Raw genomic sequence first — 17773 nt, 5'->3', positions numbered from 1 at the left:
GAAGAAACAGAAAATTCCATAGAATTTCGGGTAGCCAATCCCCACCCCCAGTTTATTTGATTTTGAAGTTGCGAATCTTTATGTTCAGCTCCTCCTTGAAGTGGCTCCCCTGTTCCGTTAAAGCTATCTCTAACACAAGCACATGTAGGGTGAATCTTACTGCGAAGACAGAGATGAGTCTCCAAGTTGAAATCAGTGGAAACATCTTTGAGAAGAAGGAGGTGTGATTGTGAGCAGCCCGGCCGTGCCGGGTGTCCTGTCCCAGGACAGGTAGCAGCAGCCGTGGGGAGCAGTGTCTGGCACCAGCCACCCAGGCCAGAGTTCTCCTGGAGCCACATACTGGCTGTGTGACTGTAGAGAAGTTCCTTAACCTCTCTGTGCCTCAGCTTGTTATCTGAAAAGAGGAGGTGGTAGCAGTGTGGGCCTTACTGGGATGAGTAAATGGATCGTACAGCAAACGCTCAGCCCCTACCTGACGGGCGCGGAGGAGGAGGGGGCAGCCTTTAAGGCTTCTTTCTGACTCCGCGGCTCTTTCCTGGTTGTAGCATCTTCCCGTGCCCCTTCTTTCCTGCACTTCCTCGGACCTCAGGAGCTTCATCCAGCCTCGATGGTGTGTGTCCCCAACCACCCTCGTGGGGTGCGGCTGTTCTGTGTCCCCACCTGGTGGGGCCGGGTCTCGTGGAGCCACGGCGCTGGCTCAGCGGGGCAGCCGTTTAACACTGTTCTCGTCCAGCGGGACCCTGGGGAGTCTGAACTTCTGATGGTTATTTCCCCAGTTCTCAGTGTGACTCACTCAACATCTTATGAGACTCTTGTTTTAGATGAAGGATACCCCTGGTTCCAAGACAGCCTCGACGTAAATTCTTCGTAACGACCGTCCTTCTTGCAGCCTTTGACCGCTTTTCTGTGTTCCGTGTCTGTATTGTCGTGTTTTCAGTTTGAGACTTTGGGACCCTTTCTGCTGTATTTCGTGACTGTTCACTTGCCTTCTTATGGGATCAAAGACACTTGTAGAAGGGGCTCAGGGAGTCACGCTTCTGTCTTGGGGCGGTGGTTCTGTGTGCTTAGACCCCTTGGCCCAGGGACCCCCCTTTTTCTTCTCCATTCCTCCTTCCCTTGTAATGTTGTCTCCTTCTCTCTCGTAGTGAGTGGGTGAACGGAGAATTTGTGACAACTCTGAGAAAGCTGACGGCCACGGGACAGCAACTTAGAGGCATGTTCACCGCACACAGCATCGCCACCACGCTGAAGTACTGGTACCACGGCTCCCCGCCAGGCGAGATTGTGTCACTGGGCGTGCTGAGTGAAGGTCAGTCTGGGTTTCTCTTATCTCGTGATACTTAAAAGCCTCCTTTTCTGTCCACCCTGCGCTCCTGCTTCTGTGTCCCCACCTGCTCCCTCTGAACATGGTGGTGAGTTGTCTTCTGGATTTTCACAGCTCTGTAATCATTATTCACTCAGGCATTCGCTCAGCCATCAGTTCAGAAAGTCAACAGTATTTGCTTGAATGCACTGGGGTCACACGTAGGGATCAGACAGGCCTCTGCCTTCAAGAAACCTACAGCAGAGTGAAGGAGAGCCGGTCCATAAACAAAAGCGTTTCCGTAAGTTTCGTCACTGGATCCCAGCTGAGGAAGGGAAAGCAAGGTCAGTTTTAGGCAGGCAGCAGGAAGAACTAGGGCAGGCTTCATGGAGGAGGTGGCACTCCAGGAAGCCTTCACGTGTGGGTAGCGTTTACCTGGCAGACGTGTGTGGGAGGAACATCTGGGCACAGGAGCCACAGGCAGAGACACGGGCAGGTCAGGACCTGGATGGCAGGGCGCCAGGCGACACCGGGAACATGGCAGCCTGCTGTCCAGGCACGAACACTGCATGGGCCTTCCTGTGTTAATCTGTTAAGAAGTGTTCAGAGGACTGGTGCTGTTTTTGAAAAACAAGGAGAGAGAGGCAGTGCCAGTCTGTGCCCAGTAGGTTCTGTCTAGAGTGCCCCTCGTGCTTTGCCTTCTCCCTGTGCAAGCTCCTTCTCTCCCAGCCTCAGCCTGGGCGTCTGTGCCAGCCCGGGCCTGCGTGCAGAACATCGCCACCCTGATGTCTTGCCATCCCTTCAAGCCAGCATGCAGAAGCCGAGCTCGCTGTCTTCCTCCCAGTCCGACCCGCCTCCTGCAATCCTCGTGCCATGGTGGAACCGCTGTCCTCCCACTGTCCCTGTGGCCAGGGGGCAGCTCCAGGACATCTCCCGAGCCCCGGGTCAGCGGTCTTCTGTCCCTCCTGTGTGCTCACCAGCATCTGCTCCTCCCTCAGGGAGCGTGGACGGCTGCCTGGCGGGGGTGCCGTTAGTTGCATTGTCTGCCCATTAGCGTGTGTAGCCCGAGGCCAGGACGTGGCTGGGTCTGCTTGCTGCTCCCTCATGGCCAGACACTCAGTGAGTCTTGTTTAATTGAAGTTAAGGTGCACAAACGTCTCCTTAAGGAATCCAAATCAGTATGTTACCTTTTTAGTTAAATAGGCATTTTAAACCTTATCTTTATTTGTCGAAAGTTCAATTAATCTCTATGGAAATTCATCAATAACCAGTGCAGTCTTGGGGGCGAGAAGCAGGTATCGTGGTGTCCCTGACGCCGTACCAGTACCATGCAGTAGAGCCTCACACGTTGTCCGCCCGCCCCGGGACCGGCTCTTCACAGAGGACACAGAGCGCAGAGCAGGCCTGGGGCGCTCTCTGAGGAGAGTGTCGGGATGCTGGCTGCTTGGCTCCCCTCGTTGTTTGCCCTGGGGACGTTTCTGATGACAGAATAGCAACAAGAGTTCTCTTGTTTGATTGAGGCACACGGTGGGGGCACTTGTGCCTGACTGTTGCTCGGCTGGTAAGGAGTCTTGTCAGCCTTCTTGTTTGGAGCACGTCCAAACCGGACCGGGAGCGGAAACTGCCGGCCCTCCTGCCCCCTCCCATCCCGCCAGTCCTTGTCCTCGTCCCTCAGCTCGGTGAGGGCCCCAGGGGAGGCGAGAGAGCAAAGGCCAGGCAGGACAACGCCTCGGGCTCGTGGGTGGGGTGGGGGGGAAGGAGGCAGGGTGGGGGTCTGATGCCAGCGGACCAGAGCGTTTCTTTCTTCCTTCTGAGAGAAACACCCGGGGAGAAAGCGCCCAGCCAGTGCCCTGGAGGACATGCTTAACCCCCCAGAGGAACTCCAGAGTCGCCCTTGTCCCTGGAAGCCCCGGGCGCGCTGTGCCTCAACAGCGCCGCACACGGGAGGTCGGGAGGTCGCCTCTGACGCCTCTGCTCTGCTCCTCTGTGCTCGCTCCCCGCAGGCCAGTTTGGTGTTCCTGAGGGAATCGTCTTCTCTATGCCTGTGAAATTTGAGAATGGAACCTGGAAGGTTCTTACAGATCTCAAGGATGTTGAAATAAGTGAAAAAGTAATGACCAGAATGACAAGTGATCTGATCCAGGTAACGTCAGGACAGACACACGGGGACTGACTTTGATGATGACCTTGAACTGATCCCCTAGGCCAAGGTGCGCTGGTTTTCTGTGGGTTCGATGTGTATCTTATTCCTAAAAACAATAAGGAGGCAATAAAAGTTTGACGAAATCAGCAGAAGAACGCTAGTCATTTGGTTATATAGTTTCTGATATGTTACAAATATTTGTTAGTTTCTTAAAAATCAAGAATCAAAGTGCTTTTCTATTAAAAGAATGATTAAGGTGGTAATTGTGGTCATTTAATTCTCTGATTATAACATCTTTCAACAGGAGAAACTTGTTGCACTTGGAGATTTGATAAATTTTCAGCCGTACCAATCAGGTAATTTTTATATGTGATTTTTAGGGGGGGCTGCTATTAAAAAGTATTAACAAATTTGTTAAAGGTGAATCACTGTTTAACATAGATAACTATAATCCTTATTTTCTTACTTTCAAACTAAATTATTGACAAAATAAACTGCCAAGTTTAGTGTGTCCTTTGGGATAAAACATATTGTAAGACTGCTAAAGAAATCGCATCTCGAAAACACCGTGACCTTGTGCATTTCGTGTGTGTCATGTGCGTTAGTTTCGCAGGGTTGCCATAACAAATTACCACAAACCAGAGGACTTGAAACAACAGAAATTCATTCTCTCGTGCTCCTGGAACCGAGAAGACCTAAGCCCAGGTGTCGGCAGGGCTGTGCTCCCTCTGAAGGCTCAGGGACGATTCCTTCCTTGCCGCTTCTGGCAGCAAAGCTTGGCTTTCTGGGCTGGTGGCTGCTTCACTCCAGTCTCTGCCGCTGTCTTCCCTCTGTGTGTCTCTGTGTTTCCATCTCTCTCTCTCCTTATAAGGACACAAGTCACTGCATTTAGGGTCACCCTTAATCCAGTATGACCCCATCTTCATTTGATTAGATCTGCCAAACCCCTGTGCCAAATAAGGCCACAGCCACAGGTACCACGGATTATGACTTCAACATATCTTTTTGGGAACACAGTTCTACTCACAACACTACATTTGCTGTTAGATAACTTTTTTTCAGCTATTTTATTGAGGTCATAATGGTTTATAAGATTGTGTAATTTCAGCTGTACATTATTATTTATCAGTTTCTGTATAGACCTCATTGTGCTCACCACTAGTAGTCTACTTTTTGTCCGTCACTGTACATATGTGTCCCTTTACCCCTTTCACCCTCACCCCACCTCCTTCCCCTCCAGGAGCCACTAATCTGTTCTCTTTATCCATGTATTGGCTTATCTTCCACGTATGAGTGAAATCATGCCGTATTTGTCTTTCTGTGTCTGGCTTATTGTGCTTAACATCATACCCTCAAGGACCACCTATGTTGTTGCAAATGGGATGATTTTTGTCTTTTTTTATGGCCGAGTAGTATTCCATTGTATATATATACCACATCTTCTTTATTTATTCATCTGTTGATGGGCACTTGGGTTGCTTCCATGTCTTTGCTATAGTGAATAATGCTGCAGTGAACATAGGGATGCATAAGTCTCTTTGTGTTATTGATTTCAAGTTGTTTGGATAAATACTCAGTAATGGGATAGCTGGGTCATATGGTATTTCTATTTTTAATTTTTTGAGAAATCTCCATACTGTTTTCCACAGTGGCTGCACCAGTTTGCATTCCCACCAGCAGTGTATGAGTGTTCCCTTCTCTCCACATCCTCTCCAACACTTGTTGTTTTTTGTCTTATTTACTGTTAGATAACTTTTTAAAAAAACAATAAATTTCAATAAGCTTATTTTTCTCATTGGAATTTTCTCTAAATCATAAACTCACAGGAAGTGCTATCGTGTTTTTTGCTTTCTTTTGTGTTACATTTGGAAATAGAAACATAGAAATAAATAAATTCATTGATGCAAAGAGCTTTAATCAAGTGCCTTTTGAGACCCCCAACATTCCTCCTTCCACTAATGTCCGAGGGGTACTAACTCTAAGCCAGTGCTGGGAGCTAGAAATACGGGGTGAATAGGATAGACCTGTCCTGCCCCTTTGGAACCTGCGGTCCATCAGGGATCATAAACTAGACAAATGTCCGCATGTGTGGGGCATCTTAGCGGTGAGAGTACAGGGTGTTGTGCCATGGGAGCTCGTGCTCGAGCACGTAAAGGACCTGAGCCAGAAGGGCATAGAGAAGCTTGTTTGAAAACCTGCCAAAAAGCTTGTGTGGCCGAAGCCTAAAGAGATGAAGCTGAGAGACCCATATCTACCCATGAGTAGATACAAGAGCTTCCGAAGGCTTCCTTCCAGGTGGAGAGGGACCTGATCAGGTTTGTGACTAGTGTGGAAAGCAGATTGGAACAAGGCTAGGCTGTCTGCAGAAAGACTGATTGGAGGGCAGTGCGGTACCCCAAGGAAGAGACGATCACAGCCAAGGTGGAGCTGGTGGAATTGTGAGATATTTAGGAGACAGGATAATCAAGACTCGATGATGGACCAATGCTGAGGAGTCCCAGAGTTCTCAGGCTTCTTCTGGTTGAGCAATGGGGTGGATTTATTGACAGGGGAAAAATGGTAAAAGAACATTATTTGAGAAAGAGAGAGAGTGTGTGTGTGTGTGTGTTGGGTGGGAGAGGGAGGAAGGTCTTCGTGCCAGAGTAGAGGAAGGATGAGTTTAGTTTCCTTCATTGGATTCTGAAATACCTATGGGATATCTACAGTGGAAATATTGGATATAGAACTGCATGCTCTCTGGAGCTCAGAAAGCTCTGCACTGCAGTCATCGAGTTGGGAATTGTTGCCTCATAAACATAAATGAACCATGAGCGTGGTGGAGAGTATCTAGAGAGAGTGAGAGGAGAAGGCCTGGAGGAACTCAGCCTTTGATGGTTACGGAGAGCAGGAACAGCCGACAGAGGACTGGGAGAAAGGGGTGTCAGAGAGCCAGGACCAGCCCCTGACACTTGATGTCACGGAAGACCTAGAGGCAGAAAGCGTTTGGGAACAAGGGCCAGTCTACACTCTCAGATGCTGCCGGGGATCAAATAAAATGGGGCCTGAAAAGTATCCAAAGGATGTATGACCGTCACGACTTTGATGAGGGTAATTTCGTGGAACTGGGAGGGCAGGAATGAGACCAGAGTGGGAGGGGAGACCCCGGCCTCGGGTGCCACAGTCTCGCTGTAGAGCCGGGGTGCTCAGTGCTGTGGGCCAGCGGAATGTGCTGGCTGCCACAGGAGCAATGGCAAGGGCTACATCAGGATAGCTACATGATGGAAGGGCTCTCTGCGGGAGGCGACATCTAAACTGAGTCATGAGAGCAAAGAAGGTGAAGGTGGGGATAATTCCAAGGGAGCAACATATACAAAGGGAAAGAAGGAAGAAGGAACTTTCTGAGAACTGCCGCTTCATTTTATCTGGAAGGTAAAGTTCAAGGGTGAAGTGTCAGAGGGCAGAGGTTCTTGCATTGTTGGAACCAGTGAAGGGTGTTAGGCAGGGGAGGGGTAGGAGCAGATTCCAGTTGTAGAATGCTCAGTCTCTTCTAATGGGAAGGATGGACTGGAGAGAGAGGCCAGAAACAGTAAGACCAGTTCTCTTGCAGGTGGAGAAATGGTGAGGGCCTTGTCTTAACCAAGAAGTGGCCATGAGGATGCCAAGAAGGAGTTAGATGTAAAAGACATAAAATTGACAGAACTTGACCAATCCGCAGTAGAGGATGAGGGAGAGCTCAAGGGAGTAAGAATGCCCGAAGTTTTGTCATCTGGACATAGGGTGGTGTCAGTCCCTAAGACAGAACTTCCCAACACTCAGCCATAGATGGGTTGGGTATGTGGAGCAATTGATCTCCTTGGCCCAGGAACTGAGTCTGGGGCAGCTGGAGTTCCCAGGCTGGTTGCCTCTATTGTCCTTGTCATTTTCTGGATATGCTAAATCATGAATTTGAGAAGCTGTGGTTAAGGTAAAGAATCCAGGAGAAGGAGCAGATTTTCAAGAGGCATCAAAGGGAAAATGTCTGGTGGGCGATGGACACATGTCTCTGGAGGCCAGGAGAGAGATCTGGCTGGACACGAGGGTATGGAGTCATCAGCAACGGGTCGTTATTAGAAGAAGCCGATGCCCACGGTGACCCTCAGGGAAGGACCTGAGTGGCTGGAGAAGGAAGACTTCTTCACTGCGTAGTCTCTCATGCCCTTTGATTTTGTTCCATGTGCATGTTTCCCACATCCAAAAATACAAATAGGTGGACAGATAGAAATCTGGATGGATGGATGGATGGATGGATGGATGTTAACATTTAACTACATTGGAGAGCGAGTGGGTGAAGATGGAGGGGAGTGTGGAGAAAGATCCTCAAGACAGCGCAGAATACAAGCCCCAGAGCACAGGATCAGCCTCAGACAGGAAGCATCTGTGCTGCTGAGGCCCCAGAGAAGGGAGGGGGTGGGGGCGGGAAGTGTGCACGATGCGGGTGCAGAACAAAATAGGCAGCAGAACAGGTCCCGAGCGTCAAAGCCTGGGGGGAAGGTGGGGTGATAGGAAAAAGGGGAAGGTTTGAAATACCATTAAGATGAAAGGAAAGAAGGACACGGGAAAAGCACAGAATGTTTTTCCAGGGCTGAGGGCTCAGTGGAAGTTAGAGACCATGAGTTTGTAGGGACCCCAGTGTGCGGTTCTGTGATTCCCTGCACAGGTGCTTGTGCCTGGACGCAGCAGTGGACGCCTGCATGCGTGATTTGTAGGAAGCCCTGAAATATTAGTGTCCCGCCATCCTGCAACTAGAGTAAGAATAGCAGCATGCTGTATCTGGCAGAACTCTGGGTATCTCCACGATGACTTTATTTGGAATATCAAATTATTTCCCAAAAGTTTTATTTTTCTCATATTTTTTGTGTCCTTATTTTACTGGCGCCTTAAATGGGTGCTAAGTGATTTAGTCATTGGCATTGAATTCAGAAATGGAAAATGAGTACAGTTTTACTATTTTATATAGCATTTGGGGAGGAAGAGGTGTGAGACAAAGAAGTTGAGGATAATTGCAAGAAAGTTAGTGAAGTGATGGACTCCAGGGGTCTGGACTGGATGAAGAAGGAAAGTAATAAGTAAACAGAAAACAAAAAGCTGCAAGCAGGGCTGATACTGAAATATCTAACAACCAGTGTGGTGCAGATTCCACCAATTAAAACAGCTGCTGCCTCTCAGAATGGAGTAACTGGTGAAAAGAACCTGGCGGGGGACAGAGGCCATGGTCCAGACCAGAGAGGGTATCTTGAGGTCAAGGTGCTGGCAGTGGGAGGAAGGGCAGAGAGACCGCCAAGGAGGCTGTGGGCAGAGGATGGGATGGGGAATTCAGCCCCAGTTCTGGCTGGTGGTCAAGTCACCAGGAGTGGGCTGAACAAATAAAGCCCAGAGGCAGCCGGAGGCAGAGGGTGTGGGCGCGGGAGCCCAGTGAGCAGTTGGTTTTAACTTGAGCTCTTTTTTATCCATTGAGAATTTAGAGGCCCTGTGTGTGGCTTCCATCATTTGGCAGACTAGAGCTGCAAATTCCTCTCAAGATAATGGGCTATAAAGCAGTCATTCTAAATTTGGCTCCACTGACTGGTAGTTAGTCCTACATTTCCCCTAACACTTGCATTATAGAAGGCTCTGTGAAAGAAAACGACCCAATTTTATGCTGTGCATCTGTTAACAAAGGTCAAGGCATATATATGCTTGATTGATCTTGACTCTGTCACCATTGGACCTTGCCCAAAACACTGTCCCAGAGATTCCAAGATCAGAGCATTGGAAATAATCAGAACTTTACAGAGTTTGAAGATCTCCGCTTATTAACATATAACTGAGGTCATTCATGCATGACATTTGTTTAATCTTCTCAATTAATTTAATACTTAATTTCCTGACTTTTAGAAGCTGACGTAGCATTAAAAAATCAAAAGACCGCCTTACCCACCACAGATGACAACCAGGAAAATCAAAGAACGTCAGATGGTAGGTATATCAATTGAAAAAAATGCCCTTTTTATCCAAGGCTTAACACTAAATTTCAAAGAAAGGAATCTGATCCCCTGTTAGCATAAAATGGGAGTTAAGTCTTTCATCACCCTCATCCTAGACTCAAAAATAAGATTATATTTAAAAATCTACTGAAATCTTTGGAGGAAATTACTAGATTTTCCTTCCACTTGCTGGTCACTGTGAGAGATGCTGGGCCACACACACGTGTAAGGGGAGGGACGTGAGGACATACAGGTAAATAAACACCAAGACACACGATGAACCCAAAAGCCCTGTGAAACAGGGCAAGACAGGAAAGAAGGAAGGAAAGCAATAACTCGCAAGAAAAGGAAAGATCTTGGTAAGGGACGATGGAGAAAATTTAATACAATCTTGAAAACTAGTTGGGACTGAAGATGGCAGAAGATAACCAAATGGGCATTTGTTCATTCCGAAAGTCAGCCAGTTCAGTCACGCGAGAGGAGAGATTCTCGAGAGCTGCTGCATAACGAGGTGCATAGAGTTCACAATACTGTGCTGTGCACTGGAGCATTTGTTAAGAAGGCAGAGTTCATGCTGTAGGTTTTTACACAATAAAAAAAGGAGCTGTGCTAGGTGCTGGGGGTGGAAACAAATCGAACATTGTTCTTGCGCTCAAAGTGCTTACCGTCGGGCGTGGAAAATAGCAGAGCAAGTTGAAACCACCCTGTTGAGAGGGAAAGGTCATGCCACAGAGACTGAGGGCATCCTGGGACCAGTATGGGTCTCCTGACGAGACGGGAAGTGTGTCAGGAAGAGATGAGAGGGAGCTGAGTCTACAAGGATGAGAAGGAATCACTGCTGCAATTAGGACAAAAGGAGGTGCGCGCATGCAGGGGCGGGCAGGAAAGAGACGGGGAAGGGGTTCCCGCCAGACGGAAAGGAGGCCTATCAGCTGTGAGGGCGTGAGCAGGTGTGTGAACCTGAGGCAGCATGGCGAGGGCGTGAGCAGACGTGTGAACCTGAGGCAGCATGGCGAGGGCGTGAGCAGACGTGTGAACCTGAGGCAGCATGGTGAGGGCCTGAGCAAACGTGTGAATCTGTGGCAGCATGGTGAGGGCGTGAGCAGGTGTGTGAACCTGAGGCAGCATGGTGAGGGCGTGAGCAGGTGTGTGAACCTGAGGCAGCATGGTGAGGGTGTGAGCAGGCATGTGAACCTGAGGCCACATGGTGAGGGCGTGAGCAGACGTGTGAACCTGAGGCAGCATGGTGAGGGCCTGAGCAAACGTGTGAACCTGTGGCAGCATGGTGAGGGCGTGAGCAGACATGTGAACCTGAGGCAGCATGGTGAGGGCGTGAGCAGGTGTGTGAACCTCAGGCCGCATGGTGAGGGTGTGAGCAGGTGTGTGAACCTGAGGCAGCATGGTGAGGGCGTGAGCAGACATGTGAACCTGTGGCAGCATGGTGAGGGTGTGAGCAGGTGTGTGAACCTCAGGCCGCATGGTGAGGGCGTGAGCAGGTGTGTGAACCTGAGGCAGCATGGTGAGGGCATGAGCAGGTGTGTGAACCTGAGGCAGCATGGTGAGGGCATGAGCAGGTGTGTGAACCTGAGGCAGCATGGTGAGGGCGTGAGCAGACATGTTAACCTGTGGCAGCATGGTGAGGGTGTGAGCAGGCGTGTGAACCTGAGGCAGCATGGTGAGGGTGTGAGCAGGTGTGTGAACCTGAGGCCACATGGTGAGGGCGTGAGCAGGTGTGTGAACCTGAGGCAGCATGGCGAGGGCCTGAGCAAACGTGTGAACCTGTGGCAGCATGGTGAGGGTGTGAGCAGGTGTGTGAACCTGAGGCAGCATGGTGAGGGCATGAGCAGGTGTGTGAACCTCAGGCCACATGGTGAGGGTGTGAGCAGGCGTGTGAACCTGAGGCACCATGGTGAGGGCCTGAGCAAACGTGTGAACCTGAGGCAGCATGGTGAGGGTGTGAGCAGGTGTGTGAACCTGAGGCCACATATACTCACACTCAGAAGACTGTGGAGTGCTGGGCTCGGGCAGAGTCCCGAAGGTGTGAGGTCACTGTCCGAGTCCTGGTGGGCTGCTGTTGGGCTGAGTGCCTCCTGAGTGCTCAGCACTGTGGTGTCGGCTGGCGGGCCCAAGCTGGGACTGCACGGGTCGAACGTTGGCCCCTGGACGGGGACCAAGCAGCCCCTCGCTGTCCAGAGCAGCGTGCTGAGCTGGGCCGCGGCCAGGGCAGCTGTGGCAGTGCCGGCGCACCCGTGGCATCTCTGGGTGGGAGCACAGCGCTGCCCTTCCGGCTGCCCCGCTGCCGCAGGCCGTGCTCGGGGACCATGGGCTCTGCGGCCCAGTGAGAGCGGAGAGGCGACTGTGAGACCTGTCTGGGAGGGGACTGGCCACTTTCCCGGACGGAGGCAGGGAACCAAATTGTATTCCTGTCTTTGCGTCAGAGCGATCTGAGTCATTAACTGAAATGTTAGGCTCTCAGACCGTCTGCTAGGTCACCATCCTTTGCAACCTAAAGAACTTGAGTGACGAGAAAGTGGAGAAAACGGGGTTGATTTCAGGTTGTTTGGGGGCTATTTGTGGAATGAGTGTTAGAATCAAATATAGCATATTACAGTGCTTTCCATATTATGGGTTAGGTGAGTTGTAAAAAAATTTAGTGGGTCATGAAATCAATTTAATAACTAGCATTTTTCCTTGAACTAAAATAAAATTGATAATAAAAGAGTAAGTAAGGAGACCAGAGATTTGTTCCAATGAACTAGAGTAGTAGAATAGAAAGAAAAAGGTAAATAGAAAAGATAAGAAAGGGCCAGTGTCGTTCCTTTCTCCTTGTTCCATCAGCTGCACAGGTGCACGTGGACCAGTGTAAGATGCATTCTCACTGGGTCGTGGTCAACAGTTTGAAACACGGACTTAGAACATCTCGCAGGTTGTTAGTTGTGTTCTAAACACAACATGTTTTATCTAATTCTGGTTTCAGAACATCAAGATAGCGTGTCTTCTGATCTAATCCAAGATGAAGAAAAAGATGTCGTTATGTCAAATGATGGTAAGTCAGTCGGGTTAGAAACAGTCTCTGTGGTTCTGATGGTCGTGGCTCGTGCTGTCCAGTCTTAGAGAAGGACGCTGCGTCAGACACAGTCCAGCAGTGGAAGGAACTTTGAAATAACTCCGCTGCTTTTCTTACTCTTCGTAAACACTTTGAAGGAGGGGTAAGAAATGGCAGCATGCATTTTATTTTAAATATTGAAACTGCTTCCATGTCATGATAATGTCATGAGACTCTCCCCTCGAACCCTCCCCAAATACCCGAACCTCAGCTCTACCTCAGCTCCAGCCCCTGTGTCCCATCCTTCTACCTTTCCCTCGCTTCTCAGCTCTTCATCACAAAGCCCCAAAGAGCTGACGTCCAAGTCACGGTCCTCCTCCATGAAAGAAGGGACTGAGAGGGCCAAGCCAGAGTTCTCCTTAACAGGGAAAATCTGGGGATCTCTCTCTCTCTCTCTCTCTCTCTATATATATATATATATACATACACACACACACACACACACAATGTTTATAAATATTTATGTAGAAACTTATATATTTTCTAAATCTGCCTATACAAATCATATATCCAAAAAATACTCATCATCTATCTGTTTCCCTTTTTACCCCTTCTTTCCTGAAGCTCTCTGTGTGGGAGGGAGCTGGCACGCGCTGAGAAGTCCCCCAGTGATTTCACTGTGGGCACCAGGGCTTCATGGGGAGGTTGGTAGAACGATGCTGCACTGAGCTGTTTGGCGGGATGTCTGCTTGCTCATATTGCCCATGGGACCATGGACAAGCCACTGTCATGAGTGGAGACTCCACATAAAAGTGATCTAGCATCTTTCGACTCCTAAAAGAGTGAGGCATTCAGAGAAACTTGGAGTAGAAGGAACAAGAGAGGAGAAAATGAGAATAACTGTGAACATCGATGTGCTTTAAATACTAAAATCTCTGCTGTTTAATTCTCTGTTTACTGCAGTAGATTCTTCAGATCTGATTCCTCAAACCATCTCTGAAAAGCCACGCAGTCAAGAACCCACAAATGGTAGGTGGTAGACAAAACAGTCACTAGTCTTTCTTATTCCGTAGATGGAACTGGGGAGAAGAGGGTCCAGTGCCCGTGGATCCAGCCCCTGCAGACCGCCCCCACCCCCCTCCCACACCTCCCTGTGCCTCCAGAGAACCTAGCTTCCTGCTTTCCTAACAAGGCCTATTACAGTGACAACCGAATCTTCCCTAAGAATAAGTAAAGAAATGGAGTCCAGATTTTCAAATATGTAGCTGAGTTGTCACGATATTTTATGAAAGCAAGGCTGATGTAGATTTCTCTGTGGTTGGCTAACCAAGATGCTAACCCATGCCTGCACACATGCATTTAAATGTTTAATAGAATGAACAAATCCATTGCACCTTCCATTCTGAAAACGGACAGTCTGAAAATGGACATCGTGAGAGTGGGGCTAACCAAGGGGAGTTAGCTTCTGTGCGTGGCGTGGAAGCAGGACCAGAAGGAAAGGGAGCTGACAGTATAGCGGCCGACAGAATTCAGAAGGAGGAGCACAGGCGCCAGGGGAGGCTGCACACAGAACCAGACTGAGGTCAGGAAAGAGGCCCGCATGCAACTTCGCTCTATGAAAATGTCTTGATGGTCTGTGGTTTCACTTCCCTCCAAGAATCGCTCTCACACTGCACCCCCCGCTTGTGAACTGGAGTGCACACAGGAGCCCAGGAGACAGAGGAAGAGGGGAGCAGAAGAAAAGCTAATAGAAATGTAAGTTCCTAGTGCATTGTTGAAATAGTTACATCTTTTTCCTTTTCTTCCTTTTACAGATTCTGAAGGCAAAAGTGTGGAACAGCAACAGATCACCCTAGACCAACTATAAAATTATTTGGTAGTGTAATTAAATACAGGAAGACCCATGAGTGTCTGTACTTAAGGAAGAACAATTTGAAAGATTTACTTCAGTCTTAGATCAGATTATGCTACACAATTAAACAACAGTGACAACACACACAGAAAGTCAACGTGCAATCACCTGTTACCTGGATCCACTCATATGTTTGCTTTGACTGCATTTTACCATACATTGTTTGATGTCAGTTGCTGTTTTTCCAACTACATTAAAATGCAGTTGTCAGTCATGGCCTCCTGGCCTATGCATCCTCCTGAGAGAGCCTCTTCCTCCTGCAGCACACCTGAGGCATGGGCCCAGGTGGCCTGACCTCCTTGGCCTCCACTGATTGGGCCAGAGTAGACACACCTTACTCAAGGAGAACCAGTCAGGTTTTCTCTTGCTCTCCCAAAACGTCTGAACTGAGAAAGTGGGTGAGTAAGTTGGTGTCGGAGTGATGGTGATGGCAGTGAGCTGGCGAAGGCACGGGTCTCCTGTGAGGTCTGCAGGGCTGGCCAGGCTCACCGCCCTTGCGAGACGTGGCTGCTGCTGCTCTCCCTGGGGTTTGCTTGGTGTAACTATCTTTACAATAAATCACTCTTTCACTTTAGCTTAGAGTGAATAGGTTCTAGGTCTTGACACCAGCTGTGGCCTGAATAAACTGAATTTTGAAAGAAAAGCATATTTTTACCATGTAATTGGATTGTTTAAGTAAAAATTACAGTCTTTTATTAAAGCAGTAGTAGTCAAACCAATACGCTCATGTTTTCAAGCTAATAGGACCCTCTACAAATGCCAATTAGGAACTTTTGACAGCCCAGCAGTCCTGTTAAAAACTGCTGATATCTGTAGTTTTAAATAGCTTTCTCTGTAGTTTTAAATAGCTCTAAAGTACAAATGACTTTCTGAAAATCCAGGGAATTTCAGATGCTTCTTCATTGCTTCTATGCCATCGTGAGTCAAAACCATGACTAACTTGTGCTTGTTTCCAAATTCAGCACGTCACTTGATATGGTGACGAAAACCTAATGTCTGTCTGTCTGAAGGACTTTGGGTGAGGTTTGGTGCCCTAAACCTACCGTTCCCCTGCCTCTCCTCGTGGGGCCCTCAGCCGGAGGAGTGACCACAAAGAACCGTCACTGGTGGGACGTGGCCTGGTGCTCTGTGCAGAGCTGGGCGCGGCGGCTGCCCTCAGCCTGCAGAGCCTCTTCATGGCAACACTGAGCTAGATCGGAAAACGTGACTCAGACCAAGAAGCCCAAGCAAGGCCTCCCGTTCCGTCCCCTGAATCAGGCGTGCCAGTCACTCGTCAGCAGGGACCAGGGAGGAAAGGTGGCACAGAGAATACCGCGTGAACATGCACCGCCTTTCAAGGCCGCGGCCCCGCCCCTTAGCGATAGTCCCCCCAGCGCTGTGGGTCCTGACGGATCAGGTATCAGCCGCAGCTCTAGTGGGCGGGCGTCCAGGAAAGGGCTAGAGAGGGAGGGGGCAGTTTCTCCTCTTTAAGGACGCTGTGGGAACATTCAGCCCACCCCAGCAGGCTGTCCTTTCCAGCATGAATATGAACCATCATAGGTTTGCACCGCCCTAGGAGCACTGGGATGCTAGGACGGCCCTCACAGGAGGACAGGACAAGCTGATCTTAATCACTGCACCCACAACCACACATTTGTCCCCAGTTATGATAAGGTATGAAATTACACCAGGAGGAAGGTGTTAGTGTTCGCCATTTATTTAGAAATAATGACGGTGCCATTTCAGAAAGATCTCTCAGAGAGGCTTCTGTTCTGTTTGTCTTCAACAATGCACAGCTCTCACAGGAGCCTGAAGCACATAATTGACCAACTTGGGAAAGCTCAGGCTGGGCTTCCCATTAAAGTAATTTTAATGTGAGGTTATTAAAAATACTTCCTCTGTGTTATTAGGACTGTCGTGGTAAAGGCTGAGGGAGGAATATTCAGGAGAAAATGTAATAATTACTCAGAGGAAGGCATTCTGTGAATCGTCGTTACTCTCTCGGTCATGGAAGTAAGGCTAAGTGTGTCCATCCTTGTAACGGGAGCCGGCGCTGCTAGCCCAGGACTCCCTACAGCCTTGTCCCCATTCACGTGATTAACAGACCTCTGATCTGTTGGGCTGGTCCAGGGGCCCAAGCCTAGGGCATGGTAGCACTAACCCTTGGTAGATTTAATCTAGTCCTATGTGCCACTGATTGGTCTAGGAGCAGTCGTGTGACCGAGTGTTGAACAATGATGCATAAGGAGAAGTCTTCTGAAGGTGTGCCGGGGAGGGGCGGAGGGAGACAGACAGACTGAATGAACCGTGTGCAAGGAGAAAGCACTTAGGTTCCACCTACCTCCTTCCTGCTAAAATGCTGTCCTACCTGGATGGACGGAATGCTTGCAGCATGGGCAGCCATTCTGGGGCCCTGATGAGAGACATCACCAGCAGGGTGCCACCAGGGGGGTGGCTTTGTGGAAAGATAGAAAAAGCCAGGCACCTGGGCCTGAGGCCTCGATGAATCCCAAGAGGCTCTGAACCAACTCTGGACCAACTTCAAAATTTCTGCCAAATAAATCATAAATAACTTTATGATTTAAGCCCCTGTGAGTTGTGGGTTCTGTTAGTTAGAGCCCATGAATATATGCTTTTATATACGACAATTTATGCTGACAGCCAGCAGCTGGACAACGTGACAGAGAACTGTCTTCCAATTTCTCATTGTTCCCTGGTAGTCTAGTGGTTGGGTTTCGGTGCTCTCTCTCAGTTTCTTATTGTTATTTGTTTTAGACAGATGAATAAGAAATATATTTGGATAATGTATACAATTGACTTCTACTCAGCCAGGCTCAAAAACCTGTATTGACACCTATATTTTTAATATTCTCCCCAATTCCAGTTAGTGAATGCCATCAGCCTAGTTCAGTCCTAGGCTGGTGGTTTCCAACATTAGCGTGAATCAGGATCATCTCTTAAAACAGATTTCTGGACCCCCTCTCCAGAGTTTCTGATTCGGTGGGTCGTAGGCAGGGCCTGAGAATTTGCATTCTTAACAAGTCCTCAGGTGACACTGACGGCTGCTGGTCTGGGGACCATGCTTTGACACCCACTGCCCTAGCCTGAGGGCAGTCATCTCCTAAGTCAGCCATCTCCCTTTGCCCACGCCTATACCCCAGATACTTTAGTCTGAATTTCACTTTCTGACCACAAGATTCCTCTCCATACTTACCAGTAAATTGTTTTAGGACTTCTTAATGCCATCCAAACTGGTCCACCCCAATCCCGTGAGCCTTGGGTTTGCTGCCTCCTGCCTTTGCACATACCATTTGCCCTGCCTAGAGTGTCTTTGAACTTTATCTCATTGAATCCTCTTTAGGTCTGGCACAGTGGGGTGGCCACCTTCCCTCCCTGGCCAAATTATTCT

The 17773-nt window shown here is 49.0% G+C and overlaps 1 protein-coding gene across 8 annotated transcripts in view; it reads left to right on the top strand.

Moving 5' to 3' along the window:
- Positions 1-15028, top strand: part of MDH1B (malate dehydrogenase 1B) — a 30127-nt gene extending 15099 nt beyond the window's left edge. For 2 of the 8 annotated variants that reach the window (XM_023622497.2, XM_070242159.1), the window contains exons 7-13: positions 1146-1309; positions 3307-3446; positions 3751-3802; positions 9339-9419; positions 12405-12473; positions 13437-13502; positions 14288-15028. In XM_023622497.2, the coding sequence (XP_023478265.2) occupies positions 1146-1309; positions 3307-3446; positions 3751-3802; positions 9339-9419; positions 12405-12473; positions 13437-13502; positions 14288-14340 (625 nt within the window). In that variant the 3' untranslated portion in view covers positions 14341-15028. Of the gene's footprint in view, positions 1-1145; positions 1310-3306; positions 3514-3750; positions 3803-4051; positions 5357-9338; positions 9420-12404; positions 12474-13436; positions 13503-14287 lie in introns of those variants that run through there. The other 6 variants (XM_023622496.2, XM_014732611.3, XR_011428624.1 and 3 more) reach the window with 5 other exon arrangements.
- The last annotated feature ends 2745 nt before the right edge of the window (positions 15029-17773 follow it).

Source organism: Equus caballus, chromosome 18, assembly GCF_041296265.1.
Source record: "Equus caballus isolate H_3958 breed thoroughbred chromosome 18, TB-T2T, whole genome shotgun sequence".
NCBI lineage: Eukaryota > Metazoa > Chordata > Mammalia > Perissodactyla > Equidae > Equus > Equus caballus.
Note: the sequence above shows the minus strand (reverse complement) of the source record. Positions and strands in the feature narration are given on the sequence as shown.